The sequence below is a fragment of the Nicotiana tomentosiformis genome, chromosome 12 (genome assembly GCF_000390325.3).
Source record: "Nicotiana tomentosiformis chromosome 12, ASM39032v3, whole genome shotgun sequence".
Lineage (NCBI taxonomy): Eukaryota > Viridiplantae > Streptophyta > Magnoliopsida > Solanales > Solanaceae > Nicotiana > Nicotiana tomentosiformis.
In genome coordinates this window covers 90,758,144-90,775,080 of record NC_090823.1, presented here as the reverse complement: position 1 = coordinate 90,775,080, position 16,937 = coordinate 90,758,144, and the positions used below count along the sequence as shown (strand labels likewise).

The 16,937-nt window shown below is 41.5% G+C and overlaps 2 protein-coding genes across 2 annotated transcripts; both read right to left on the bottom strand.

The window, feature by feature from the left end:
- Positions 1-7,380: 7,380 nt before the first annotated feature.
- Positions 7,381-7,857, bottom strand: LOC138903023 (uncharacterized). Its single transcript, XM_070190934.1, has one exon. It carries the CDS (start codon positions 7,855-7,857, stop codon positions 7,381-7,383), a length of 477 nt encoding a protein of 158 aa, XP_070047035.1.
- Positions 7,858-16,093: 8,236 nt separating this feature from the next.
- Positions 16,094-16,519, bottom strand: LOC117277266 (uncharacterized). The gene has a single exon (XM_033656698.2). The coding sequence runs from the start codon at positions 16,517-16,519 to the stop codon at positions 16,094-16,096; it is 426 nt and encodes a 141-aa protein (XP_033512589.2).
- Between the last annotated feature and the right edge of the window lie 418 nt (positions 16,520-16,937).

Here is a 16,937-nt window from a genome sequence, read left to right as displayed (position 1 = left end):
GTCTCATGCAAGAAAGGAATTGCTTAGCCTTATGCAATTAGGGAGGCAGGGCTTAGCCTTATGCAGTTAAGGAGGCGATGCTTAGCCTCGTGCAAATAGGAGACAATGCTTAATCTCATGCAAAGAAAGGAGACAATGCTTAGTCTAGAAAGGAAGTGCGTAGCCTTATACAATTAGGGAGGCAGGGCTTAGCCTTATGCAGTTAAGGAGGCGATGCTTAGCCTCGTGCAAATAGGAGACAATGCTTAGTCTCATGCAAAGAAAGGAGACAATGCTTAGTCTCCTTCAAGGAAAGGCATCGCTTAGCCTTATGCAATTAGGGAGGCAGGGCTTAGCCTCATGCAAAATATGAGACAACGCTTAGTCTCATGCAAATAAGAGACAATGCTTAGTCTCATGCAAAGAAAGGAGACAATTCTTAGTCTCTTGTAAGGAAAGGCATCGCTTAGCCTTATGCAATTAGGGAGGCATGGCTTAGCCTCATGCAAAATAGGAGACAACGCTTAGTCTCATGCGAGTAAGGGAAACAGTGCTTAGCTTCATGCAAAATAGGAGACAATGCTTAGTCTCATGCAAAGAAGGCAGTGCTTAGCCTTGTGCAGTTAAGGAGGCAATGCTTTCTTCGTGCAAAATAGGAGACAATGCTTAGTCTCGTGCAAAGAAAAGAGACAATGCTTAGTCTCATGCAAGGAAAGGAAATGCTCAGCCTTATGCAATTAGGGAGGCAGTGCTTAGCCTCATGCAGGAAGAGGATACAATGCTTAGTCTTATGCAAATAAATGAGACAACACTTAGAATCATGCAAGGAAAGGCAGTGCTTAGCCTTATGCAATTAAGGAGGCGATGCTTACCCTCATGCAAAAATAGGAGACAATCCTTAGTCTCGATGTAAGGAAAACAATGAGTGATAGTAGAGTGTTTCTTAGCTGGAGATGCTTGGGATAGATAATCCGCTATCTTGAAGGTGGTGACGTGACATGTCTGCAGATATTATTGTCTTACTGTGCATGCATCCAAAGAAAAATTGTGAGTTTTGTAGGGAAAGGTTGATTCGCGCTTTTGTCTTCTGCTTTGCCTGTGCTCCTGTCTTGAGATCCTGTTTGGGTCACCTTGGGTAACATCTGGCTGTTTATAGAAATAAAGTTTTTTGAAAGAAATGCGTGCATTTGATGAATGTGGTTATTTAAAATATAGTAGTATGCAATATCAACTAAGTTAGATGAACCAATGACTGTGACATATTTTAGAGACATTGCGGCTTCCTTGCTCTAGAATTTTGAGGGTCCTCCTCAAAATTCTGCCCCAGTTTAAAAGCAATTCTTTGATTGTTCTACGTATGATGAAATTGGCTGGACTTGCTTTAGAATTTTGAGGGTCCTCCTCAAAATTCTGCCCCAGTTTCTGACCATGGCAAAAAAATGAAGATTTTATTGAGATGTGACCGAACCCACAGGGATGCCTACGTATCCCCTCTTAAACGGGAATCAGGTCAAGCATAGTTCAGTTACATGAAGAAATGTAAACAATCTAAACATAATATCTTTTGACTACGTCTGAGTTGATAGGTTTTGGCCAAACTTCTCCGTCCATCTCTACGAGTATGAGCGCTCCTCCTGTTAGTACCCTGTGAATCATGTAGGGCCCTTGCCAATTGGGTGAAAATTTCACTTTGGCTTCGTCTTGATGCAAGAAGATCTGCTTCAGCACCAGCTGCCCCGGTGTGAATTGTCTAGGCCTAACCTCTTTGTTGAAAGCTCTGGACATTTTGTTCTGGTAAAGTTGACCGTGACATACTGCGTTCATTCTTTTTCCGTCAATGAGATCCAGTTGCTCATAATGACTTTATATCCATTATGCATCACTGAGTTCAACCTCTTGTATGATTCTTAAAGAAGTAATTTCGACTTCGGCGGGAATAACAACTTCAGTACTGTGGACCAGCAAGTAGGGGGTTACCCCAGTTGATGTGCGAACTATGGTACGATATCCTAATAAGGCAAATGGTTACTTCTTGTGCCATTGTTTGTGATTATCTACCATCTTTCTCAATATTTTCTTGATGTTCTTATTGGCGGCCTCCACAACTTCATTCATTTGTGGCCTGTATGCTATGGAATTCTTATGCTTGATCTTGAAGGTTTAACACATAGATTTCATTAAGTCACTGTTAAGGTTGGCGGCGTTGTCGGTGATGATGGATTCTGGCACCCCGAATCGGCAAACAATACAATAACTAACAAAATCTGCGTTGACTTTTTAGTTACGGCTTTGTAAGATGCAGCCTCAACCCATTTTGTGAAATAGTCTATGGCCACTAGAATGAACCTGTGCCCATTCGAAGCGGCGAGTTCGATCGGACCGATGACATCCATTCCCCAAGAGGAGAAAAGCCAAGTTGCACTTGTTGTATTGAGTTCATTTGGTGGTACTCGTATCATATCCGTATGTACTTGGCATTGATGACACTTTTGGACATATCAGATGCAGTTTGTTTCCATAGTCATCCTAAAATATCCTTCTCTTAATATCTTCTTAGCTAAAACAAAACCGTTCATGTGCGGTCCGCAAGTTCTGGCATGTATCTATTTGAGCAGTTTGGAAGCTTCCTTGGAGTCAACACACCGTAATAATCCCAAATCTGGAGTTTTTCTATACAGAATTCCTCCACTTTGGAAGAAATGGTTGGACAATCTTCGAATTGTGCATTTCTGAGTATGATTTGCGTGCTCCGGGTACTCTCCTTTTGCCAAGTATTCTTTGATGTCATGAAACCATGGATTCCCATCAGTTTCTTCTTCAACATGAGCATAATAAGCTGGCTGAATATCGATCCCTACTGGAATAGGATCGATGAAATTATTGTCTAGGTGTTGTATCATGGAAGATAGAGTGGCCAACGCATCTGCGAACTCATTCTGGACTTTTGGAACATGCTTGAACTCTATCTTTGTGAATCTCTTCCTCAATTCTTGCACATAGTACAAATACGGCAATATTTTGGTATTCTTTGTAGCCCATTCTCGTAGAACTTGGTGTACAAATAGGTCTGAGTCACCAATTACCAGTAATTCTTGAATGTTCATGTCAATGTCCAACTTGAGCCCCAAGATGCAAGCCTCGTATTCTGCCATATTATTGGTACACGAAAATCTAAGTTTTGCGGATACCAGAAAGTGTTGACCCGTCTCTGATACCAAAACTGCTCCAATACCTACTCCTTTGAAGTTTGCAGCTCCATCGAAGAACATTATCCAACCGTCATAGATTTCGGTGATATCTTCTCCTACAAATGATACCTCTTCATCGGGAAAATACGTTTTCAGTGGTTCGTATTCTCCACCCACAGGATTTTCTGCCAGATGATCTGCCAACGCTTTCCCCTTGACCGCCTTTTGAGTTACATAAATGATGTCGAACTCACTCAGTAGTATCTGCCATTTTGCCAACTTTTCCGTAGGCATGGGTTTCTGGAAGATGTATTTTAACGAATCCATTCTTGATATGAGATACGTGGTGTAGTACAGAAGTAGTGCCTCAACTTCTAAGCTATCCATGTCAAAGCGCAGCAGGTGCACTCCAGCAAAGAATACCGTGCTTCATAGGGTGTGAACTTCTTACTTAGATAGTATATGGCATGTTCCTTTCTCCCCGTCTCGTCGTGTTGTCCCAAGACATAACCGAAAGCCCCATCCAGTACAGATAAATAGAGTAGCATAGGTCTCCTTGGTTCTGGTGGGACCAGAACAGGTGGTTTGGATAAATATTCCTTGATCTTATCAAAGGCTTTCTGGCATTCTTCAGTCTAACTTGTCGCGACATCTTTCTTTAACATTTTAAAAATCGGTTCACAAATCACAGTTGATTGTGCTATGAAATGGCTGATGTAATTGAGATGCCCCAAGAAACTCATCACATCTTTCTTGTTCTTTGGAGGTGGCAAATTTTGGATAGAATTGACCTTTGATGGGTCTAGCTAAATTCCTCGACGGCTGACGATGAACCCTAGTAGCTTTCCAGCGGGGACTCCGAAGGCACATTTTGCGGGATTTAGTTTCAGGTTGTATCTTCGAAGTCGATCGAAGAATTTCCTCAAATCTACTATATGATCTGTGCTTCTCTTGGATTTGATGATGACGTCATCCACGTACACCTCTATCTCTTTGTGTATCATGTCGTAAAAAATGGTTGTCATGGCCCGCATATAGGTGGCTCCAGCATTCTTTAGGCCAAATGGCATCTTCATCCATCCAGATCTGATGATATCCTGCGAAGCAATCCACAAAAGATTGGAGTTCATGCTTGGCACAGTTGTCAGTCAGTATGTGTATATTGGGCAAAGGGAAATCATCTTTGGGACTTGCTCTATTCAAATCCCGATAGTCGACACACACTCTGACCTTCCCATCTTTCTTTGGAACCGACACAATGTTAGCCAACCAAGTCGGATATTTAACCACTCTGAGAACCTTAGCTTTGATCTGCTTGGTGACTTCCTCTTTTATTTTCAGGCTCATATCTGGCTTGAACTTTCTGAGCTTTTGCTTTACAGGTGGACACATAGGGTTGGTAGGTAGTTTATGAGCCACTACGGACGTGCTCAAACCGGTCATATCATTATAGGACCATGCAAAAATATCCTCATACTCCTCCAAGAATCGGATGTATTCTTTCTTCTCCGACAGTGATAAGTGAATGCTTACACGCGTTTCCTTGTCTGTTTCGTAGTCTCCTAAATTAATTGTTTCGTTCTCATCCAAACTGGACTTAGGCTTGTTTTCAAAGTTTTTCACTTCTCTTACAATTTCCTCGGGTATTATATCCTCTTCCAGATCCTCTGAATCATTATCCTTATGTTGCGTTGTCTCATTACATGTCACAGTCGTAGGTTCATCGGAATAAGTAATAGTAATGCTGTAGAGAAAAAAATGTAAAGAATAATAATAAATACTAAAAATAACAATGAATTAAATAAATCTTGAAAACATCAAATAAGTATGGCTCGATGACTCGAGCAATTATTTCAAAACAAAATACGTTGAGAACAAAATATTGAAAATGTCTTAGATGCTCATAAAATTGCTTTCAAAATAAATGATGCTAATTGCCAGGCTACCCAGGAACTCGATGGGCCCTTGATGGTGCAGCAGTCCAGTTCTTGAGAACAACTCCCTTCTCCACGTTCTGAATAATAAGGCCTTCCTCCTCATCCTCCTCAACTATTGCACTGCAATCCATGTCTTCATCATCCGGAAATAGACTCCTTATACCAGCTAGAACTTCATTTTCTTCGGACTCCCACATCATGTCAGCTTGATGAAATGACTGGCTCAAATGTGGTACTGGTTGCTCTAGAGGGTAATAAGGACCACGCCATGGTGGCGACTAATTCTGATACTCATGCCAGGTGTATTCATACCCAAACCCAAAAGTTGTGCCGTGACGCTTTAGCTGTATCGGATTGGTGATCCCCCGGAGATTCTTACCGAGACCCTTGCCAGGTTCTTACCCTGTCCATATCAATATGCCTTCTATATTACTACTCTACTATTTGTCCTTTTCAATTGCGTTGACGCGCTCGATTCGATGGTATGTTTCTCTACCCAACTTCCTGCTATTCTCAATGACCGGAACATTTTGATTGGTGTAAATGGGATTACTCCCGTCCCCATGGATGATCACTTCCTGATGCTTCCACTCAAACTTCACGACCTGATGTAGAGTAGAAGCTACGGACCCAGCGGCATGTATCCAATGTCGTCCCAACAATAGGTTGTAAGTAGCAGATATGTCCAACACTTGAAACTCAACATCAAACCAGGTTGGGCCCATCTGTAGGCTGAGGTTGGTCTCCCCAATTGTGGCCCTTTGAGACCCATCAAATGCTTTCACATTCATACTTTCTGCTCGTATCTCGTGCAGACCTTTACCCAACCTTTTCAAAGTAGTTTGTAGACAAATGCTGAGACTCGAACCGCCATCTATCAGGACTCTAGAAATGAACTTGTCTTCAAACTGCACTGTGATATGCAGTGCCCTATTATGATTTAATCCTTCTGGTGGCAGCTCATCTTCATGAAAAGATCTTGTGGCTTTCCAACACTTGCCCTACCATGTTGGCCATCTCTCCACTGGTGATGTTGTTGGGTACATAGGCTTCGTTCAACACCTTTATCAGGGCATTCCTATATGCCTCAGAATTTTGCAGCAGTGATAAGATGGATATTTGAGCAGGGGTTTTGTTCAGATGATCAACAACAGAATATTCCCTCGCTTGCACCTTTCTCCAAAGGTTGTTCGGGCCAGTCTCAATGACAGGCAATTTAGATGCAGTTTCTTTGCTCGTTCCTCCCAAATGCTCGAGTGTATAAACCCTACCAGTTCTGGTCATGCCTTGCGCTTCACCTGTTTCTTCCATTTTTTCTTTTACTTTTCTTCTTTCTTTTACAACATAATCCCACGGTATAACATTAGACTTATAAGGCGGCGATGGTGCTTCCATCACGGTGAAGGGCATTGTTACTTCAACCTCAAATGGAGTTGGTGCAGCTACCTCAACTTCAATTGGTTCCTGAGTCTGTACGATGATTTGTGTGAGAGTGACTGGAGATGTTTCAGAATTATCCCGTTCCCCAATGAGTCCAATTGACCCCTCTGAGTCCCATTCTTCATCGGTCTCTATCACGTTTACTCCTCCACCCCTATGATCTGGGAGAGGATTATTACGCATATTGGGTGCAACCTCCTTTGCCTGTATGACTTTGGTGTCAATTAATGTCTGAATCTTATCCTTCAAAGTACGACACTCATCAATAATATGACCTTTCATGCTTGAGTGATAGGCACATGTCTTGTTTGGATTAATCCACTGGGAAGAGTTTTTCATAGCAACAGTAGGAATGGGAGTGATATAACCGGCAACCTTCAATCTCTCGTACAACTGGTCTATAGGTTCAACAATTGGGGTGTATTGTCTGGGTGGTCTGCGGTCGAAATTTGGTCTAGGTGTTTGGTAGTTTTGGCGGGCTGGTGGTGAGTGGTAGTATGCGGGTTGGGTGTTATAGGTATGGTAAGTGGTGGCAGGTTGTTGGTATCTGGGAGGTGAAGGCTGATATGTGGGTGGAGGTGTTTGGTTGTGATAGGAGACTTCGGACCTTAGGCTACCATTACTGCACCTACTTCTTTCTTCTTGGAGATACCTCTTGACTGCAGGGCCTTATTTGTGGCTTGGAGTGCTTCAAAATTTGTCACCATTCCGCTTTTGATCCCTTCTTTTATTCTCTCTCCCAACTTGATGATATCAGAAAAATTATGGTTTTCAATAACCATCAATCTTTCGTTGTATTGCGGATCCTGAGCTCTGACGAAGAACTTATTTATCTGTTATTCTTCAAGTGCTGGCCTTACTTTTGCAGCTTTAGACCTCCACCGAGAAGCATACTCGCGGAAAGTTTCCGTTGGTTTCTTCTTGAGATTTTGAATGTAGAAAACGTCTGGTGCGTTTTCTGTATTAAACCTGAACCGATCCATGAAATCTGATGCCATGCTCACCCAATTAACCAATTTCTTTGGGTTCTGACTGATGTACCAATATAGGGCATCTCCGGTGAGGCTTCTCATAAACCGCTTCATGCGGATTCTTTCATCCCTGCCAACTCCTAGAAGCTTGTCATAATATGTTCTCAAGTGCACCTTCGGATCACCAGTTCCGTCGAACATTTCGAACTTAGGAGGTTTATAACCCTTTGGCAGTTCTACATTTGGTTGAATACACAGATCTTCATAATTCAAACCCTCAATGCTTTTGCCCCCTTCGACACTTTGAACCCTGCCAGTAAGTTTCTTGAGTTCCTCTTTCATGTTTTTTATGAGCAGGTCCTTCTCGGCGGATTCGGGTATGTATAGGGTCTGTTGTGGGGTGTGGGGGTAAGGTTTCCACATATATGGGATTTCTTTGGTGAACTTTGGAAATCTGAGCGTAATGGTGGTCATTGGTTAAGTTTTGCGGGTCAGGAGTAAGCTGTGGTGCATTTTGAGGAGTGTTGTAGGTGGTGGTTTGTGGATACTGGGTCGGATGATGATGGTGTTGTGGAGGGATTGTTACTGGCTGAGGGTTGGGGTTTTGAGAAGGTGTGGCGTATTGATATGGTGCAGGAGGATTTTGCGGATTTTGTGTGTTTTGGGGAGGAACCGAGTTTTGGGCGTTTGTGTTTTGTTGGTTAAGGTCGTGGACGTTTAGGGTGAGGGAAAGGTTTGCCAAATTCTGGACCTACTCAAGTTCCCCTTGTAACTCCAGTATTTTCTGTCTAACTGTAAGACCAAGTCATTCTGTGCCGGAGTACTCCGGCCATCTGATGTTTCGACATTCTTTGTATGTGTAGCATTGTCTTTTTTGATACCGCTCATATCATCCATTTTAGCTTTTCCTTTGTTTTTGGGATCACTTGGAGGAGGAGGAGGTAGGGGACCTCTAGATCTGGTATGATGTGCTGATGATGCCAGTATGCACTAACCAACCTTGGGGAATGGGAATAAACAAAAGAAAAGAAAAACAAAAAGGTAACCAAGTCAGTAAGGAGTATTAAATGGATGTTTGCGATATTGAACATGTGTTGCAGAATTAGTTAATAAATTCGTGTCCTAATTTTAGTGACCTCATTGTGCCCGAGGTAGGCCTAAGCGACATATAGATTTGGAGAAAATTGATGCCAATAATTCCGTCATTTCATTAATGTGATAAATGAACCAAACCTCTACTAAAACGACAATAATTATAAAGAGTTACTAATGGCATTTGCCTTATTACATTACTCCTAATCTATTTGGTCCCAGAGGGACCTTCTCTATGCTTGGCCTTCTTGGCTCCATCAATCAGGTTCCCCAGGTCGCGCATGTCCAACAGCAGATAAGCCCTTACTAGATGCCCTCCTTCGTTGCCCTCTGCATTCTGACAGTCTGAGATCCTTTTCCTCATCTTTCCCTCAAGCTCCATCAACCCATGATCCAAATATTCCAACATCTCTGTTGATTTAGTAGCGATTCCTTTCCACTTGTTGATTGCTTCCACGTCCACTTTGTGTTGTTCCAAATGCCTGGCTATAGATTTGAAAACCCTTTTGCGCAACATCCTGTATTTGACTTGTGCCTCAGCAGCGTCGTCTATGACCCTATTCCTCAGATTAATTCCTTGCTTGACATCTCCCGCTATATCATCTACCAACCATGATGGGTAGTAGTACACATGGCCGGCGTGATACCGATCTGGCTCGATGGTATCTTTCTCCACAATGATCTTTTGATGTCACACATGTTGTGCCTCGAACTTGAATGGAATGGTGTTCCGCTTGAAGTCTGCTTTGTACTGGACCATGTTGGAAACCCGAGGTATAGCCTGCTTTCTCCCAGCTTGCCTCATAACCCTTATAGGATCATAAGGGTAGATCCCTCTCAACCCGATTAGCACTAGATATGGAGTCTCTCTTGACCTGATGATGAATTCGCTACTAGGGAACAATTCAAACATCCAATGCACTTTTTCATTAGTAAAATTGCTGAAGAAACGTACCCAGCTCACAGCATTTCCTGGTTGTGCAAACCTGTTTGGGATAAAAGTCATCTCTTCGGATGATGATAGGCTATGTGCTCATTCCATGGTCACCTCTCTGAAAGTGTTCTAACAACCATACCTACAGCAACAGATTGCAACCCTCAAAGTGCCTATACCCTTTTTTTGCAATGGTCTAAAGCCCGGTACATCTCAGCCAAGATCATATGGACAATGGTGTAAGTTTTCCCCTCAATTCCCTCCATTAAAGTCCTAGCGACCATACCTAGGCGAGTGTGGATCCTTTCTCCATTCATCAGAAATATCAGCATTCCCAGAAAACAGACAATGAATACGAACACCTAGCGATGTGTCCAACCCAAAGAGGTAATGGCAAGTTCATCATGGTAAAGATGATATGACTTGTTGTGCCCATAACGCTCATAAAGGAACTCAAATGGTATATAAGACTTCTTCAGACATAGTAACTCATCATTTTTCTTGAAACTCATCATTTTCAAGAAACCTCGGGAAGTACGGTTTTCTGGTACCAACAAACCAGGGCTATCCCATGGGAGTCCAGCGAAGCCTCCTATTTCCTCTAAAAGAGGAGTCATTTCTATGTCGCCAAAATGGAAGACGGCTCTCTTATCATCCCAAAACATGGTGGTGACCTCAATTAATGCATTGTTTGGTTGAATGTCTAATAAAAGATTCCCGAGGACTCTTTTTACATGGTTTTTCTCACTTGGTGAGAGGTTTTTCCACCAATCTAGCAGCAAAGATGGGATATTTTGAACCATGCCGAACTTGGGGACTTTGTGCCTCATTTCTGCAAAACAAATAAAGTTAGCCCTTTCCCCCTCCGAATTTGACTATTTACACATTAATGATCAGCATACGGGCATATTTTCTCCAAATAATGCACATATCGTGATGGTATCCATTGGGATTACGGAAATCCCGGCGGACTTTGGACAAGGCTTGCCTTAGCGTGTTATCACGCGGACATCGTTCTAACCAATGCTAGGTTTGGACGTGATGCATGCATAGTTAATATTAGAGTGGAGTTTCTAGAAAAGTTTAGACTGGTACCCTCAAGCGGACAACTTGAGAGGGAAAGGCACGGAACCATCGACCGCACCGCTGTTCGACTAGTTTTACCGCAAATAAGCCTTTCAAAATTTAATGGGTGATTTCGGAAGAGCGCGGATACTCATCAAGCGCCGGCTATGGTATTAATTGGGCACGAGTAGAATATGATGTGGAGCATGCTTTATGCAAAGATAAACAACACGTTTTCAAATATTTTGCATGTTTAAATGTTGTATTAAAACGAAACGTAAAGACATAAAAAGAAAGAAAAACAAGAAAAAGTTAGTTCGCGCAATGTGGAAGTTGTAATAAAGTAAGCGAGGGAGTAAGGGTGGGGAGAGGCATGTTGCAGTAATTTAAAATGCGACTTGGAGAAAATAAGTACGACTAAAAAAGGAACACGCACGTTAGAGCCAATTTGAGAAAAAGAAGGGAAAATAAGTGAAGGGATTTGCATACGAATTCAAATAGAGGGAGAATAATGGAAAGGGTGTGCATGAAGCAATTAAAAAAAAGGAAACATGGGCGGGATATTCATGTAGCAACAAAATAATAAAAGAACAAGGAAACACGTTTATTAGAGAAGACTAATTCACATGAGCCAAGTTTATTATGGTAAGAGCCTAAGTGTAAGTCCCCAGCAGAGTCGCCATGTTGTCGCGCCCCTTTTTCTCGCGAAATCGGGTTTCGACATGTGACAACTCTTTTAAGGAGGTATTAAAAGAGGAGAGTCACCACCTAACGGTTTAAGGTGTGTTAGGGCACTTATTTGCATATGACTCAGGTTTGACTAGTTTGCATCACTAGAGATCGGGTAAGGGCTCGAAATTACCTCGAAGAGAAGGTGTTAGGCACTCTTCGAGGTCCACAATTGTAGGTTCCGACCGAACTTGAATTATATGAATTAGTCGGATAAATAAAGACAGAGAAAGCAAGAAGTTTGAGAAATTTTATTATTAAAAGCCTTTAAGGAAATACAAACACTTGATTCAAATATAAAAAAGGGAATAAGATGGGGGGGTCCTAAGTTTTTTAGCCTAAAGGATCACCCCGTGCAACATAAATAATACTTCGTAACTCCCTCAAGATGGGGTGTTACTCGTATTATTCAGCGGGCACAGAATATCATCTCCTGCTACCCGATTACTATCTTTAAGTTATTACCTAAAGCGCACTAGTTCAATTATAAGTCGTACCTTATGCGTGTACTACCCGTCCCATACCTATGATCCAGTAGGCATTGGACCTCTATTTTGGGTAGTTCTAGACTTTACTTAGGCTGCTCAAAAAATATCAAAACTAGGCGACAATTCAAAACAAATAGGACTGCACTTAAGTACAGTTAAAGGCTCAAGTTAGCCTCCACAATGAGACAGCAAATGCACGCAAACAGATTTCTACGTTAGGCATTAGACAGTTTCAGAATTGAGGAAGTTTGAAGTCATTAAGCTCTATAGACATGGTTTCTATATGATCTGATCCAAATATTCAAGCAGTTTCAGATGCACGGCGCCACTTTAGACCTATGATTTCTAAATTACCAGTTTGAGAGTATCTGATACTGCTAAGTTGTTTATTGAGATTACAGATTATAAGTTAATAAAACCTATAGGCATGATCTCTAAGTGGTTTACACAGTAAGGGACAGTAAAAATTATTGAAAATGCTCAGAATTACTCATGCTTTCTAATAGTGGCATGGCTAAGCAATAAACAACGTTTGAAGAGTCCAGTATCAACACTTTAGAGTGAGTAGTAATACCATATAGGCAGGATTTCTAAAGATTGGCGATTGGAACCGTTTATTTTATATTTAGCTCCTATAGGCATGTTTTCTAGGTGCAATAGCGAATTAAATAATTACAATCATATTGGCATAATATTTAATGAACATGGTGCAGTTATGCAAATTGAAGGGCAGTTATTGGCATTTATTTCCTATAGGCATGCTATCTAGCGACACATAGCAGTAGACGTGGGAATAAATAAAGCACTTATGCTTTGATAGCATACAAGTTGTGTGAGTGTGTGATTTTCCTAATGGCATGATTTCTAATAGTGCACATAGAAATTTGAATGACATATATAGCAGGTTGGATAGAAAATAGATTATATGAATCCTATAGGCATGCTTTCTACCCTTTACATGCAAACATTAGAATATACCCATTTCCAATTTCACTAAAACCCCAATTATTTATTAAAGAACTATTACAGACCCAATAATGATTATAATTACAAATGTTGTACAAGCAATAATAGTAGGCCCAAAGCAGGGTCAAAAGAGATACTCACCATTGCCAGGCCTTCAACTAAACTCTTTCTTCACCAATTAGCATACCCAGATCCCAACAGGGAGCTATATCCATTCGCACAACCTAGAAGCCGTAGAGAAACTCAAACCAAACCAAATAGCCACAGATTTACAATATGACCCAAACTTAAATAAACCAATTTGCAGATTCAGTAGACAGAAGGGGGATAGAACTGAGTGTCGAAGATAGCTCAGGTTTTAGTAGTAAAGAGAATGGACAAAGAACCTCAAGTCCTAGTGTGTCAGAGTTCACAAGAGTCTCAAATGGACCCCGAGCAGTGCTCACACTAGAAAGGTCATTAGAGAGGGTTTTAGTGGCCTTGGCTTTCAGCCGGCCAAGAGTGATAGATTCAGAATAATGTAGGTAACAAAGAGAGTGAGAGAACTACGATTAAGAGACATACTTGTATTTTAAAAAACAGGCATAGCAAGGTTGTCTAAACATAGAACATGTTAAATAAGAGGGTCAATAAGACTTAGAAGCAGGTTCAACACTTAGCAAGAATTAAAGGGGTAAATATGCAGGACATAAACACAAAAGAATAAAAATCATAAAGCTAAGAGACTTACCAGTTAAATAGACAACAAGAAAGGACAGATTCCACAGTACTTCTGAATATCAAAGAGCAAGAATCCAGAATCTTAGTGCATCAGAGTTCCCAAGGGCTTCAAATGAACCCCGGGCAGTGCTTGCACCGAGAAAGGGATTAAAATCGAATCCCGGTGGCCTTGCCTTTCAGCCGGCCAATAATCAAAGTATAGAACAAGAGAATAAAAGAATAATAGAGTAATAACTCCAATTTTTAGTGAAAGTCTAGCGATTCTGGTTTGCCCCAAAGGGGGATGGGGAGGGGTTTATATAGCAGTCAAAAATCAAGCAAGCACATAAGGAAACAGAGTAAATTAAGCAACAAATAAGGGAAGACAACATGCAATTAATTTGAAATCAATTTCAAAGAAAAATCTGGTAAACCCTAGTTTTTTAGGGAAAGTGTAAATCAGCAGAAATCCAAACAAAATCGCATTCACACAGTGTAGAATCAGACGTGTGTAGACGAAATACGGTCCAGATTCAAGAAATAAGACTCATTCAGACAGAATCAGAGAGGTAGTACTTGCCATGTTTAGGAAAGTACCAAGTAACACCATAATCTTGCAAGTAGCAACGAGATAATGCGTAAAAGGCAAATAAATCACAGAGGGAGTCCATGATTTACTCGGATTTGGAGAAGAATGGGAAGGCAACAATTAGGATTTGTGAGGAGAAGGGAAGCTTCGAGAGGATTTGGGGGCGGCGGACGGGTAAAATAAAGTTAGGGTTTAGGGTTGAGGGGTTATAAGGAGTGGTAGGGGATTATTATGGGCCGTTGATCATTTGAGATCAACGGCCAAGATCGAAAGAGGAGTAGGGCGGGTCGTTTAAAAAGGGTCGCGACTGGGTTCATTAAAGGGTTGGGCTGGTTTGGGCTGCTGAGAGGGGAGAGGGTGTGGGCTTAGGATTTGGGCCAAGATTGGTCCGAAAATTAGCCTAGAATTGGGCTAATTTTAAATAGGAGATTAAAAGGGAAATAATTTAATAAAAAATAATTAAATAAATATATAAAAATTCTATTTATGCAAATTAATACTTTAAAATAATAGTAGGAGATTATAAAAATGTAAAATATTATTTTGACCCTGACCAAAATGACAAATGCAAAATATAGGCTATGCCTGCAAGATTGTGCAAATAGCTTAAAATACCACTGTAATTATAAAATAAAGTGAAAATATTTGAAATATGTATTATGGATGCAAATAATAATTTTAGGTACTTAAGTCATCCCAAAATAATTTTAAAGGATAATTATTAGATATTTATATAATAAAAATGTAGAACGAAATTAATTTTTGAGCTTTAAAAATTATGAAAGATTATAGAAAATGCTTGTAAACTAAGTAATGACACAAAGTGATATTTTAAAAATATGTATAATGTTTGAGAAAATAAGAGGGAAATATTGGGTATCAAAAGTGACTTTGTTCAACAACCGATAATCTATACACATCTTCATCGTTCCATCCTTCTTCATAAACAACACGGGTGTACCCCAAGGCGAGACACTCGGTCTAATGAATCCCTTATCAAGTAAATCCTACAACTGCTCCTTCAATTCTTTCAACTCAACCGGGACCATATGATATGGTGCGGTAGAAATGGTCTGAGTGCCCGAAACCAAGTAAATACAAAAGTCAATATTTCTGTCGGGTGGCATCCCCGGCAAGTCTGTGGGAAACACCTTACAAAACTCACGCACAACTGGTACTGAATCCATAGAAGGAACCTCTGCTCTAGGATCACTGATATATAGGCCAAATATGCCAGTCACCCCTTCTCGTCTATACATCGAGCCTTCAAATAAGAAATGAACCTACTAGTAGAATGGCCAAGAGTCCCTCTCCACTCCAATCGAGGAAACCCCGCATGGCTAATATCACCGTCTTGGCGTGACAGTCCAAACTAACATGATAAGGTGACAACCAATCCATGACTAAGATCATGTCAAAATCCACCATATCAAGAAGTAGAAGGTTTACCTAGTATCATAGCTCCCGATAGTGATCAGACAAGAACGATATACCCGGTCTACCATAATAGAATCCCAACAGGCGTTGACACATAAATAGGAGCAGTCAAAGAATCATGAGACACATACAAATATGAAGCAAAATAGGATGAAAAATATGAATAAGTGGAACCCAGATCAAATAGAACCGATACCGGTGCTGGAATAATGGCACGAGTACCCTGCGGTGGTCTTCTACTCCTCAATCTAGGATAGTACCTTCGGATATGACATGCATCGCACTCAAAGCAACCCCACTGTTGACCTAACAGCTGAGTTGGAGACGATCCCTGATGACCCGAATGACCACCGTAGTAACTCTATAGCGGTGGTGCACTGGTAAGAGTTGAAGGTGTCCTTAATACTAACTGCTCAGGACGAGACCCTGAAGAACCACGTTTGCTCGAGGCACTATGTGCTACCTGAAGCACTGACTGAATCGGCATGTGAGGATAGCCTCTACTAAATGGACCCCTACCTCCAGATGAGGCACCACTGAAAGTAGTAAAATGACGAGGCATCTTCTCAGATTTTGCCCCTATGCCCGACCATAAACCCTCTCGAACCGTCTATCAATCTCTACAACCCTGTTGAAAGAGATATCATCCTTAGTCTCTCTAGCCATCTGTAACCTGATATCATAAGTAAGGCCATCTATGAATATCCTCACCCTCTCCATCTCAGTAGGGATCAAGATAATTGCATGGACAAATAGGTCAAAATATCTGGTCTCGTACTGGGTAACAGTCATGCTACCCTGCTGCAAATGCTCAAACTGGTTGCGGTAGCCCTCTCTCAGAATAACATGGACGAACTTCTCCAAGAATAGCTGCGAGAACTGATCCCAAGTAAGTGGAGGTGAACCTGCTGGTGTACCTCGAACATAGTCCCGCCACCATCTCTTGGCAGAACTGGTCATCTGATACACTGCGAAGTCGACTCCATTTGACTCCACAATACACATGTTGTACAATACCTCGTGGCATCAGTTCATGTAATCTTGTGGGTCCTCATAAGGTGTACCGCCAAAATGAATCAGAAAGAGCTAGGTGAACTTGTCCAACCTCTTAAGCCCCTCCAAAGATATAGTGGGCACCTCTATGGGTTGTGTAGTAATAACTAGCTGAACTACTCCAACAATCGAGACCACCAGAGTGTGATATATGGGAGACATATACTCCAGAGTGTTAGTAGCAGGAGTCTGGGCTCCTCCCCCCAGCCTGAGAGACAGCGGGTGCCATAGAAAATACTCCAGCCTGGGCCACACTTTTTATAAGGCCCCACTAGACGGACTAGGGCGTCCTGAAGTTTGGGAGTGGCTATAAACCCCTCCGGACCTGAGCTGATCCAGCAGGTGCAGTCTTAATAGGGATCTCCTCCTC

What these genes read in the sequence shown, in the direction of transcription:
- LOC138903023 (XM_070190934.1), bottom strand. Translation starts at nt 7,857, where the DNA reads ATGAAAGAGGAACTCAAGAAACTTACTGGCAGGGTTCAAAGTGTCGAA.
- LOC117277266 (XM_033656698.2), bottom strand. Translation starts at nt 16,519, where the DNA reads ATGTGTATTGTGGAGTCAAATGGAGTCGACTTCGCAGTGTATCAGATG.